At 57.3% G+C, this 12,160-nt stretch overlaps 1 protein-coding gene across 7 annotated transcripts in view; it reads right to left on the bottom strand.

Moving 5' to 3' along the window:
- Positions 1–12,160, bottom strand: part of Tns3 (tensin 3) — a 151,569-nt gene that overhangs the window by 70,980 nt on the left and 68,429 nt on the right. For 6 of the 7 annotated variants that reach the window (XM_004839880.4, XM_021254255.2, XM_087196100.1 and 3 more), the window contains 5 exons: positions 8,325–8,389; positions 6,288–6,371; positions 4,234–4,346; positions 3,489–3,549; positions 3,246–3,321 (listed from right to left, as the gene is read on the bottom strand). In XM_004839880.4, coding sequence (XP_004839937.2) covers positions 3,246–3,321; positions 3,489–3,549; positions 4,234–4,346; positions 6,288–6,371; positions 8,325–8,389 — 399 coding nt within the window. Of the gene's footprint in view, positions 1–3,245; positions 3,322–3,488; positions 3,550–4,233; positions 4,347–6,287; positions 6,372–8,324; positions 8,390–8,531; positions 12,129–12,160 lie in introns of those variants that run through there. The other variant, XM_087196102.1, reaches the window with a different exon arrangement.

The raw sequence follows: 12,160 nt of genomic DNA, 5'->3' as shown, positions 1-12,160 counted from the left end.
TGCCCAGGGGCCTGAGACCCTCCTTCCCCAGCAGCCTGGGGCCGAGACCTGCAGGTGCAGGTGGAGCAGGCCTGGACCAAAGGGTGGGGCAGGCGGGGGCATAGGGCACCCCGGTGGCTGTCCGGGTTCAGCTGGAGGAGGAGAAACCTGTGACACTCTGCATTTTCAAACCTCAGGACCCCATCACGGCCCCGGGAGGGGCATGGCGGCCTCGTCCCTCGGGGAGCCCTGCAACCAGGGACATGCTGGGTTCCACGTCTGCCCGCACCAACCCGAGGTCGAGTTCAGGGCAAAGCAGCAGCACTGGAGGACTCAGCTTTCGCACAACGAGGACTCCTGGGCTGAGATAGGCCTGTGAGCCGGGACACTGGGCTTCCGCCCCGGCCACCACTGCCACAGCTCTGCCAGGAGGCTGCTGCCACTGCCTGCCACACAGGCCGACTCCCACCCGGCTGGACTGCGAGTGTGACATTCACTGCCTCCTCACAGGCAACCAGACCCAAGCACAGCCTATGTTCATGCTCCACGTCACCCTTCCAGGCCACACCGGTGCGGCAGCGGCTCCCCTGGTGAGCAAACAGAGCCAAAGCCTGGCTCTGGGTTCAGTTCCCAGCAGGACAAAAGGCAGACTTTAAAAGAGCAGGCCGATCAGATGCACTCCAGACTGGGTCCTTCGAAGAAGAGCTTCGATCTGACGGAGAAGGAAAACTCGTGACCAAGCCAGGCGGGCAGTGGCCCAGAGAAAGCAACGCCACTCACACCTGAACCTTGGGCCTCTGGTCTTCGGGACTGCGAGAGAAAAGAACCCTGTTTCCCACGGCACTGGTCTGTGGTGCCTCGCTGGGGTCAGGCGCCCTTGTGGGCTTCGAATAGGCAAACTGCTTAGCTCATCACCTCTGCGGCCAGGGCAGGATGGAGAATCACCTCCCACCTCCCATCTGATAATGCTGCAGATAAACACAGAGCGGAGCGCACAGAAAACCACTGCAGACACAGGAAGCATCGGGCAAGGCGAAGGCTCCTGAAGGCTCCTGAACTGCTCTGCTCGGGACAAGGAAGGGAATGGGAAGGAAGGGTCTTATCAGCAAGTGTCTCCTTGAAGGGCAAGGCTCTCTGCTGGCAGGACTCGAAGGAAGAAATCCTCTGGGACAAGGGGCCCCGTGGCAGGAAGCAGGCTCCCTGGAGACCCAGCTAAACCCCACACCCATGCCAGACTGCTCAGCCTCCAGTTCTTTTTTTGGTACCGGGAATAGAAATCAGGACGTTGTGCTTGCAGGTAGGCATGTCACCACTGAGCTAAATCCCCAGCCTTCCAGTTCTTTCCTCTTTCTTTGCTTTTGCAATCCAGGGCATTGGACCCAGGGCTACAGCCCTCCCCCCACCCCCCCACCCCCGCCCATTTTCATCTTTACTTTGATAGTGTCTTTCTGAGTTGCTAATTTGCTTGAACTTGGGATCTTCCAGCCTTAGCCTCTCCAAATGCTGGGACTGCAGGTGTGCACCACCATGTCTGGCTGCTCCCCTGTCCTGCCTCATCGGTAGCTCAGTGTGAAGGTCCCAGGTTTAACCCTCAGCACCAGAAATACATAAATGAATGAATAAATAAATAAAGTCTGAATCAGAAACAAAGCAAATATGCCGTGCTGAGAGCCAGTAAGGGGTCCGGGAAGCCGGGGCGGGGGGGGGGGGGTGCACAACAGCCTGGAGGGGACCAGCGAGAGGAGGAGCCCAGCCAGGCAAGGACAAGGCCACTCTGGCCACCAGAGAGGCGGGGAAAGGGCGCCACCACTGAGCCAAGAGCAGGCGGGGCAGAACCGGGGCAAGCTGCCCTTTCCTGAGACACGGATAAGGAAGAGCGAGGGGAAGGAGGAGCTGCCGGAAGGGCGTCTGTCAGGATAGGGGAGGGACTCAGGGCTGGGCTTCGGGCGGGGCCTGGGGCCCCATGACAGGAGCCAGAGCTGCTGTGGGCCATGCCTCTTGGGAATGGGAGAGCTGGGCCTCACCCGTACCCAGCCTGGACCCTGGGCTTCTGGCCTCCAGGTCCACGAGAAATGAGCTCTGCCCGGTCCAGTGTTCTGAGAAGTGGCCTCCGCGCACTAAGCCAGCCTCCACCGGCCGACCATGGACCGAGTGCCCTGAAACCATGAGCCAAGCTCAATCACTTTCTCCTTTCAGTCCTGAGCACTGGGTACTGAGTCCCAGGGATGCCAAAGCCAGCCAACACCGCACCCTTCCGGAAGACACCCACCCCTCCAGGCCGGGTCTCCCCACGCCCACCCACGGGCCTCACAGTGCTCCAGCGGCGACAGGTAGGACCAGGTCTCCTGCTCCTGCCCCCTAGCACTGCTCGGGCTGCTGCTGTCCCCACCCTCCACCGCCTCCACATCAGCAGGGAGCCGCACACAGAGCCCCAGGACCTCACACCCCAGGCCAGGCCCCCCCAAGCTGCAGGTGCTGGAAGAGGGGCCCACGTGGAGACCCAGTGCCAGCAGCCACTCTCTGGCAGGCCAGGGGCCGACCCCAGCCTGTGTCGCTCTCCACACTGCAGACCTCTGTCGGCCACCAAAGCACAGACCCCTCCCCCGAGCCCGAGAGCCACCCCCTGGCACCCCCAGCACTGGTGGCTCAAAGTCACGGCCCCTTTGCCACATGACCCGGGGGTCTGGAGACCCAGCCTGCACCACCCTCAGGCAGAGCAGAGCAGCTGGGCCAGGCTGTCCCCTCTCATCCACTCTCCGCCCACCTCACTGCCATGTGATGCCCACCAGCCCGGCTTTCCCGGCCAGGAGAAGAGAGTGTGGGGCATGAAGCCTGGCAGAGCAGGGCCCTCAGGCAGCAGCCTTCACTGTCCTCCCAGCCCTGGGCCTTCTCTTCTGCACCATTTGCCACTGGAACAGGACCCAGGACCCCTAAGCTCCAGCCCCGGCCCTTTTCATTTTTTGAAACAGGTCCTTGAGTCACTGAGTTGCCAGGCTGAGCATGAACTTGGGATCCTCCTGCCTCAGCCTCCCAGAGTACTGGGATTACAAGAGTGCACCACCAGGCCCGGCTTTAGTGTTGTTCTTTGATTGAACTTTTTCAGTCAGATGACTAACCAAATGCTATACAGACAAAGCTAGTTTTCATTTTTCCTACAGTTCTTTTTTCCCCGCCAGGGGTGTTGTTTTAAGATGGAGTCATTTTTCCCTTTGGACCATTTTTACTGGGACAGCAGGCACAGTGGCTGCAAGGGTGCCAGCACTCACCATGACGTCCCCCTTCAGCAGCTGGGCCGGCTCTATGGCAATGCAGATCCTGCTCGGGCTCTCAGGGCCAATGTTGCTTTGGGATAAGCAAAAGGGAGATCGTTATGTGGTGTCATGCCGTCACAGAGTACATATTAAAACACACACACACAAATAGAAAACTCAAATTACACAGGAAAGTCCGGTAGCCCAGAGACCAAAGCCCCCCCCCGCCAGGAGCCGAGGCTCGGCTGGGCCACTTACTAGATCCCCGATGTGTACAAGGGCTGCATGGCCTGGTAGACCTTCAGGAAGGGCCGGCAGGCTGCAAGAGACAGGGCCTTGTGAGGACGGGCTTAGGGCACACGGGCTGCGGCGAGCTTCAGGAGTCTCAGCCGGGCCTTGCCCAGGGGCCCAGGCTCTGAGTGGGGCCGGGGGACCAGCACCAGTGCGCGGTCAGCAAGGGGCCCTGTAGCTTTTTATTCTAAATTTATTTATGCATTCACTCGTAGTGGTCCAGGGTTTGAGCCCAGGGCCCTCCCACTCAGCTACATCCCCAGTCCTTTATCTTTTATTTTGAGACAGGGTCTCCCTAAACTCCCTCAGTTGGGCTTGAACTTGGTGATCCTCCTGCCTCAGCCTCTCAGAGTGCTGCAATGACTATGCCAGCAGGATCATCTCAAAGAGCAGGAGCAGCTGGGACCCTGGGACCAGCAGAGGAGGCTCCCATGCTGGCTCTGAGTTCAAGTGCACAGCTGAACACAGGGCTGCAGGCCCAAGGGGACACGGGGTATCTGTGACGCCCCACTGGCCACTGTCCCTGCCCTGGTCAGTGGTGTGGCCTGAACCACACAGCTGGGGCTCTGAGTATGCATGGGGGCGGTGACTGCAACCCTGGGGCCGAGGTGCAGATCTGGGCATTGTCAGAGGACAGCAGAGAGGCGCGGACAGGGACGGGGACGGGATAGGGGTGTCGCGCCCAGGACAGCAGGACCAGCCCGAGCCTCACCTCCGCCAGTGTCGAAGTTGGGGGTGCCGTGCAGCACGACACAGTGCAGGAAGAGGGGCGTGCCGTTCATCTTCACGGAGCCCGACAGCAGCCCGCTGAGGAACTGCACGTACCTGCGGAGGAGGAGGAGGCTCAGAGCCCAGCCTGCTTGGCCTCAGCGGGCTGCCCCTCCTGGGACCCTGGGGAGACCCGCCCTGCCACACGGGCCCATGCCCCAGGGCCTGCGGGCGTGCCCTCCACACAGACCAGGGGTAGGGATGCTAGGGACACAGGCACCAGCACCGGGCACAGGTGCCCGACCCTGCTCCCAGGGCCTCGCATGAGGCGGGACCAGCACACGGCCAGCAGCTGGCCACGCTCCCTCCTGCGCCTTGCCACTGCCCCATCACAGAAGTGGGACCTCGGAGCCCCTGGCCGGCTCTGCCCCCGAGTCTCCTTCTGGCCTGCCCAGCCCCAAGGCGAGGCCCAGCTGTCCACAGGCGGGGCACACGTGTGCAGGAGGGGACTCTCCAAGGCAGGAGTGCACGCTCGCCGGAGTCCTCAGGGGCACGATGCCCAGCAGGGCCCGGAACGAGCACCGGACCCTGGTACCGCCTGCTCTCCTGAGGCTCAGGCCTCCAGCCCTGTGCCTGCCTGGAGCCCGGAGCTGGCACCGCCCTGCTTCCCCCTTGGTGGCCCCTGCAGCCCAAACCACCTCTCTGTGAATCCACCTGCCTCCTCCTCTGCCTCCACTGCAGCCTGCAACCAACGTCGGGGGCAGACCACACCCCTAGGGCCCCACCAGCCGACCACCTTCGAGAGGCAGGAGGTGACGTCTCCAGCACAGGGTCCTCACATCTGCCTCAAAGCCCCAAGGGGACCAAAAACCACCTCACGCCAGAAGGAGTCAGGAGGCCCAAACTCAGGTGAGACAAATCACCAGGTACACTGAGATTCAGCCCCGCCCACAAAGTGGCTGAATTTGCAAACTGAACAAGTGGAAACTTCTCAGGCACATTAAAAAAATATATAAATAAAACCCTACTTGGAGCCCATGCTCTGGGAAAAGCTTCAAAAACAGCCCTGGCTTTGTCGTCGGAGCAGCTCAGTGAGGGGCGCAGTTTGGGTCTCCATCCACCTGGTGGCAGATTGGGGAGGAGCTTCACAAAAGCCAGAGACCTGGTGTCCCGAGGCTGAGACCCAGGCTCCAGGGACTCCCGTGGGGCCCGGCTCCGACCCACAGTCCCGGCCCAGGTCCCTGGAGCCCTGCGACACCAGCAGCTGCTCCTCGTCTGCCACAGTGCTGGGCAGCAGCCAGGAGGGATCAGACTCGAATCCAAAGGGTCAGATGGCAGCTTCCTCTCTCCAAGACAGAAGGCCATCCTGCAATCTCCCTGGCTCTTCCTGGAAAAATCTCCATGGCCTGGCTTAGGATAAAACTGCAAAGCTGCTCGGTGACAGGCCCCATGCGGGAACTGCAGAGGATGCACACAGATGGCTGCATCTCTTCAACACTCTCCCCCTGCTCAAGGCCCTCCAGACCTCAGCCTGTGGGGCAGGTGGAGAAAGTCAGGCTCCCTCTAGCAGTACAACACTTCAGGGTCCCCAACTTCTCTCCGGCTTCAGGAAACTGCAGATGTAAGACAGGAGTCGCCTTAGGGTGACCCGTGGCCCTGTCTGTGTCGATAAAGTTTTATTAGGACACAGCTACATTTTGCTCCCTTCCTGCAGCCTACAGCACTGTAGTAAGAACAGTGGGGACCTCAGAGCTTCAAAGCCAGAAGCAACGTCCTCAGCCCTTAGGTCCAGTTCACCAAGCCCCAGCCCAGCAGACAGAAACAAGTCCCAGACCTGCAGGGTGGTCCCAGCTCTGGGGGCCAAGAAGGGGTGCTGGGTCTGCAGTGTGGGCTCCCACAGACACGAGGGATGCTCTGTTCCGCCCTCACAGTCCAGGGCATGACCCGAGGGTGCTGTTCAGGGTGTCACAGGGGACAGAGGCGGTGCCTTGCTTCCCTCATCTGCTCAGAGGTAAAATCCTACTCGCCTCTTCCCTCCATGCTGGGGTGAAGACCTACCGCTTCTGCGAAGGCTGCATCAACGCTGAGACTTTGTCATCATAAAACTTCTTCATGGCAAACCTGTCCAGGGCCTGGTCAGCACTGGGGAACAGAGAGAGAAAGGGGGGCTCAGCACTGCGGAGCTCCTGCCCCACGGCGAGGTGGCCAGGACCTTCATCCTGCAGCTGCCCCTCCCCACCACCAGGAGCGCCATTCTTCTGCAGCAGCGGTGCACATTCATCCAACTTCCTGTCCCTGCCGGATCAAAGCGGTAGTGGGATCTGGGAGTGCACACCAGTCATCCCAGCACTCTGGGAGGCTGAAGCAGGAGGATCCCAAGTTGGAGCCCAGCCCCAGGGAATTTAATGACTTAGCAAGACCGTGTCTCAAAAAATAAAAAGGGCTGGGCATGTAGCTCAGTGGGATGGTCCTGGGTTCAGTCCCCAGCATCAATCAATCAATAGAAAATGGCGCCACACCTCCAGGGTCTGAACTCACATGTGAAATCCCACCTCACCCACCGGAGACCCTGAGAGGGGCTCCACATGCAGCTGTGACTGAGACAACAGCGAACCCAGCCTCCGGCCTGGAGCAGACTTGGGACGTGTCCCCAGCAAGCACTCATGAGGCCTCAAGAGACGAGTATGGGGTGCTCCGCAAGTGACCCCACTTCTAGGGCGGGGGTGGACGACAGCTCGGGAAGGGGCAGCCTGGGTGGACAGGAAGTGTGAGGCGCCCCAGGCTGCACAACTCCACTTGAGACGGCAGAGCAGCCCTGAGCCCCAGCTCCAGGGTCCCACGCGGGGTTCTCAGAACTTCCCGAGCCCCCACTAGGGGCACTCCGGGCCTCAGCCCAGTGAGAATCTTAGAGTGGATCACAGTGAGACGTCACTACAGGAGGCGAGTGAGCCAAGAGCTGCCCGGAAAAATCGGGCAGAAACATGGGCCTCTGCTTAGAAAAACGAGCAGGCGACCCTGCAGAGAAAATGCTGGATCCAGGATTTGCAGACACTCGGGGAAAAAAAGCAGCCAGATGGGCAGCAGGACAAAGAAAATATACCCAAAGGGAGTTCAGTGGGACTGACTCCCTAACACTGCGAGGCGGCTGCTTCTGTCTGCGTATGCAAGGCCAGCTGCGGTACAGTCACTGGGAGCCCCAGGTTCGCCTGGAACACTCCCAGGCTTCGTGGCCAAAGTCATGCAACTACAAACCATGCAGGGCTGGTAGACATGCACTGTTCTGGAATTCAGTTGCTTAATTAAATGCTGAGAACACCTCTGAGGCAATGTTAATGTCCAGCGACAACAGCACTGTTAGTGCCAGTAATGCCAGCCCTGGCCCTGTCTTTGAGCTGTTCTTACAGCACCGACACAAGAACACTCTCCCTTGTGACCTGAGTCTGTTTCCTGCTGTTCCAAGCCCGTAATGGGGGCCTCAAGCGCGTGAGTCAAGCTGAGGGGGCCACGTAGAGCAAGAGCGCGTCCACTGCTGAGCCACGCGAGCCCCAGCCCACGAGTACGTCCTAAACTGGACTTGGCTGGCATGGACGCACTGTCAGGAGGGACCACACCTGGACAAGGCCGAGCACGCGGGACTCCCCACAGTCTCTGTCCCCCCAGACCTGGCCCAGGCCTGGCTTCCCACTTGGGGAGTGAGATGGAGAGCGAGTGGCCCAGCGACTCCGGGCCTCAGCTTCCTCATTCGACAATGGGAAGATAACTGCCACCTGGGGGTTCATCGGGAGGAGTCAGGGGAAAGGAAACTTCTGGCGTGCTTCCTGCAGCCAGGCAGGTGAGCAGGAGGCCGCCCCATCGATCCCCACAGGGTAAGAACCAACCCTGCATCTGCCAAGGACACTGCCCTGTGCTACCGGACAAAGACGGGCTCACTGCCCTGCACGCCTCTGGGATGCCATTTCCGCCCACCCATCCAGCACTCAGCACCCCAAACAGGAAACATCTTTTGCAGGAGTCGGAACCTCCTGCGGAAGCTGGGCTCAGGGACGCCCAGCAGGGCCCACCTGCACCGGCCCGGCCCTGCCCGGCCCGTCCTACCTGGCCGAGACGTTGGTGAAGTGCATGTAGGACGAGATGACCACTCCAATGCGTCCTTTCCCGCCCTGCAGGGACAAGAGAAGAGCAGATGTTCTCCAGGACCCCACAGCAGAGGCGCCAGGCAACTGGAGGACACTCAGCCGGGGTCAGAATGCAGGGCATGCTCTGGAGATGCTGGCGGGAGCCCCTCTACCTCCTGCCCCTCACCTGGGGCCACAGTGAGAGTCGGAGGGCCCCGAGGACAGGTCCACACGGCCACCACGCCGGGGCTGCAGCAATGAGCCTGACTGCATTGTCCAGGTGAGGCCAGAGGGGGCACTGCAGGCGGCAGCCACAGCGCAGAGCTGGGACCACAGTCTCAGAGAGCAAGGGGCGTCCCAGGCCGGCATTCAATGCCCCCAAGCATCCAGGCTCTGCCAGCAGCCTCCCTCCTTCGCAGAGAGGAACAGGCATTGCCCACACATGGCCGGGGACACGCACGGCCCAGCACAGGGGGAGCTATGGAGAGAGGGGACCCAGCGACGGCCACCTAAGATGCTTCCTCCCTGGGTGCTGATAGAACCTGCGTCACTCAGGCATGGAACTGTGGGCCGCTGTATGTGTCCTTTCCACATGACACGCGCTCCCCAGCTACTGCTGAATAGGAAGGGACAAGCAAATTCTGATCCACCCACAGTCACATGCGGATGTCATTGTGAGGGGCCTCTGTCCTGGGAAAGCCAAGGGTGCCCAGGGGATTTCAGGTCCTTTGCACTGAGCCTGGCACATGCAGATTGCAGCTAATTGTAGAGCTCTCCGTGTTTCTGGAGTAAAATGATACTTCTTTTAAGAACAGAAGTTCACCAATGAGAAGAGAGCCCCAAACAGACAGATACAGGGTAGCATTCCCTGCTGGTATCTTCAGTCAATTATTTTTGTAGCTTTATCTAGTTATAGATAAAGAAAATGTTAAGAGAGTCTAGAGAAGGGAGAGCAACAGAGTAATAGTGGGGCCTTCAATACCTCACTTTCACCAGTGGACAAAACGTCTAGACACAAAATCAGTTACAAGGAAAAACCACCCAACTCGAACTGCACCCCGGGCCCCTCCGACACGCTCAGGACGCACACGCCTCTCACGGATCACGGAAGACGGCAGCCTGGACCCGGGGCTGGGCCGCGAAGCAAGTCCCAACAGAGCTGAGGAGACTGAAATCCCAGCAAGGCTCTCTGCCAACTGCCCTGGTAGGAGACCATAAATCAGTAACGGGAGGAATCTTGGAAATATCACAAATATGTGGAAGCTAAACAAGTTCATGAGCAACAACTGGGTCAAAGAAGAAATTAAAATGAGAATTTAAAAATATCTGGAGACAAACACAACTGTAATGCGATATACTAAAATTTATGGGAGCAGAAGCACTTCCAAGAGGGAAGTTTACAGCAATAGCATCCATAGCCAAAAAGAGGAGATATCGCAAATAAACAGCCTGACCTTATACCTCGAGGAACTAAAAACACACCAAACTCAACAAAAGAGAGTAGAATTAAAGAACTAGCAAAGCTCACAGCAGAACAAAACAGGGACTCGGAAAGCAACAGAAAAGATCAATGAAACTGACAGTTGTTTCTTTAAACATGGTAAACAAAGTTGATGAAGCTTTGGTGAGAGCAGCTAAGGGAAAACTCAGCTCAACAGAGACTAACAGAGTGGACAGAAGCGTGCAGGGTCACCAGAGACGGCTGCAGACACCTGCACCCCAGCAAGTGGAGTGGCCCAGCAGAGAGGGCCACTTCCTGGACACTCACAGGCTGGCAAGGCGCGAGGGAGAAGAGAAAGAAACCACGCCACTGAGAAAGGAAGGAGATGAGCTGAGTAATAAAGTCCCCCCTGGAAGAAAAGCCGGGCCAGGCATCTCCAGGGTAAATTCTAACACTTAAAACAGTGGTATGGATCCTTCTCAGGCGTTTCCAAAAATCCGGAAGGGAAAATTTCCAAGCTCTTTTTACAAGGCCTGCATTACCCTGAGGGGTGCTTTTGCTTTTTTATTTTCTGAATTTTCTTTTTATCAGTCCATGTTTGTGGGACATGATAGCACTCATTATGGGGAGCTGGTACATGTACACATCTTGGTTCCCTTTACGTCCCCTTCCCCTCTGATGTTTTTCCTCGAGAGCCAGATGGTAATATTTTAGGGTTCGCAGCCCTGGGGCTCTTGCTGCAAGCCCTCAGACCTGCGAGGCTGTACATGAAGAACGGGTGGCCGCATGCCCATCAGACTCTATGAAATCTGAACTTCATAAAACTCTGACGTAGCCAGATGTAGCACGCCTGTGATCCCAGCATTCTGGAGGTTGAGGTAGGACTATCACACTGAGTTCAAGGCCAGCTTGGACTATACAGCAAGACCCTGCCTCAAAAAACCAAAAACCGTTTTTCACATAACAAGCTCTTGGGTTGTAGGGCAATGGGTGGCAGCATCAGTTCTTGTCTACGGTCTGTTCCCGCAGGCAACAACCTTTAGGCCTGGACGCTCTGGTTTGATCTTAGCAAAGCCGCAGAATCGCTGACCCCACAGGTCCTGAGTATTCACCACCACGATGCCCAGTCGAAGGGATGAAATCTCCCAAAGCAGTGCCAAGAGGGAGGCAGAACACCCCACCCCGATCGAGACCCCCGTCAGACAGGAGAGGGACGTGGCGACCCGACCTGCCCTGCCCCTGCCCGTCCAAGCCCAGCTATGTGGGTCTGTCCCTGGCATGCAGAGGGAGGGCCGGCATTCTGCAAAGCTGGTGCATTCCGCCCACGATCGTCCACCTTAGCAATTCCAGTGAGAGGGCCCTGCTCGAGGCTCGGTTCACACAGGAGCCTGGGGCTGTCGCTGGCCTGCAGTCTCAGTGTGGTTGGAATGAAGTCCACGGGCACAGAGTTGCTTAAGAAAAGGACACACTGTCGAAATCTTTGGGTGGCAATTTCATACCCGGGGACCCACATGCTTTGAATAAAATTAAAATCCATCACTTAGAAAAGGGAGAAACTGAGGGGGAGAAAGAGTAGGAAAAATGACCAAGATATGATATGTCCATGTAACAATTCCCCAAGATGAACGGAACTACTATGTACGGTAATATACACAATGGAGTACTACTCAGCCATCAAGAAGAAAAATTTGAGTCATATGCAGGAAAATGGATGCCCCTTGAGACCATAATGCTAAGTGAAATAAATCAGACAGAAGGTTAATTGTTGCATGGTTGATTTTACATGAGAAGCCCAAAGCATAAATAACTTAAAGAGCAAAATACAAGATAAATGATAGAAAACAGGGCAATGGACCTTTGGAGATGAGAGTGGGATATGGGACAGCGGGAGACAAAGGGAAAGGAGAGGAAGGAGAAGGAGAAAGGATGAAGATCCGATATTGTACGTGCTGCTTCCCCAAGGTGAATATGTTCATCATGTACTGCAAATCTGTGCTAATAAAACAAAATGGAGACAGAAAAACTTCATATGCACAGAAACCAGCATTTAAACAAGGGACCACTACGTATTAAAATTATGCTTTTGTAAAAAAACTGCAGCCAGATCCAGCAACATGACAGCTAGGCACACATTAAAGAAACTGGCACACACGCGTGTCATGGCAGCTCCATTCCTAACAGCAGAGTGAAATCCACCCAGGGCCATCCTGAAGGGCAGAAAGGGAAAACTAGCAGGAAGGAGTTTTACTCAGCATCAGTGCAGGAGGAAATCCTTCCCTCCAGAGGACACAATGTTAAAAAGCATTGCAACCTTGTTGGTTTCTTTAGGACCAGCAGGAAAACCAGCCCTGGGGCCCACGGCACCCTCAAACCTG

The sequence above is a fragment of the Heterocephalus glaber genome, unplaced genomic scaffold, assembly GCF_053883595.1.
Source record: "Heterocephalus glaber isolate CG9 unplaced genomic scaffold, H.glaber_assembly_v1.0 deba00001610, whole genome shotgun sequence".
Taxonomy (NCBI): Eukaryota; Metazoa; Chordata; class Mammalia; order Rodentia; family Bathyergidae; genus Heterocephalus; species Heterocephalus glaber.
Note: the sequence above shows the minus strand (reverse complement) of the source record. Positions and strands in the feature narration are given on the sequence as shown.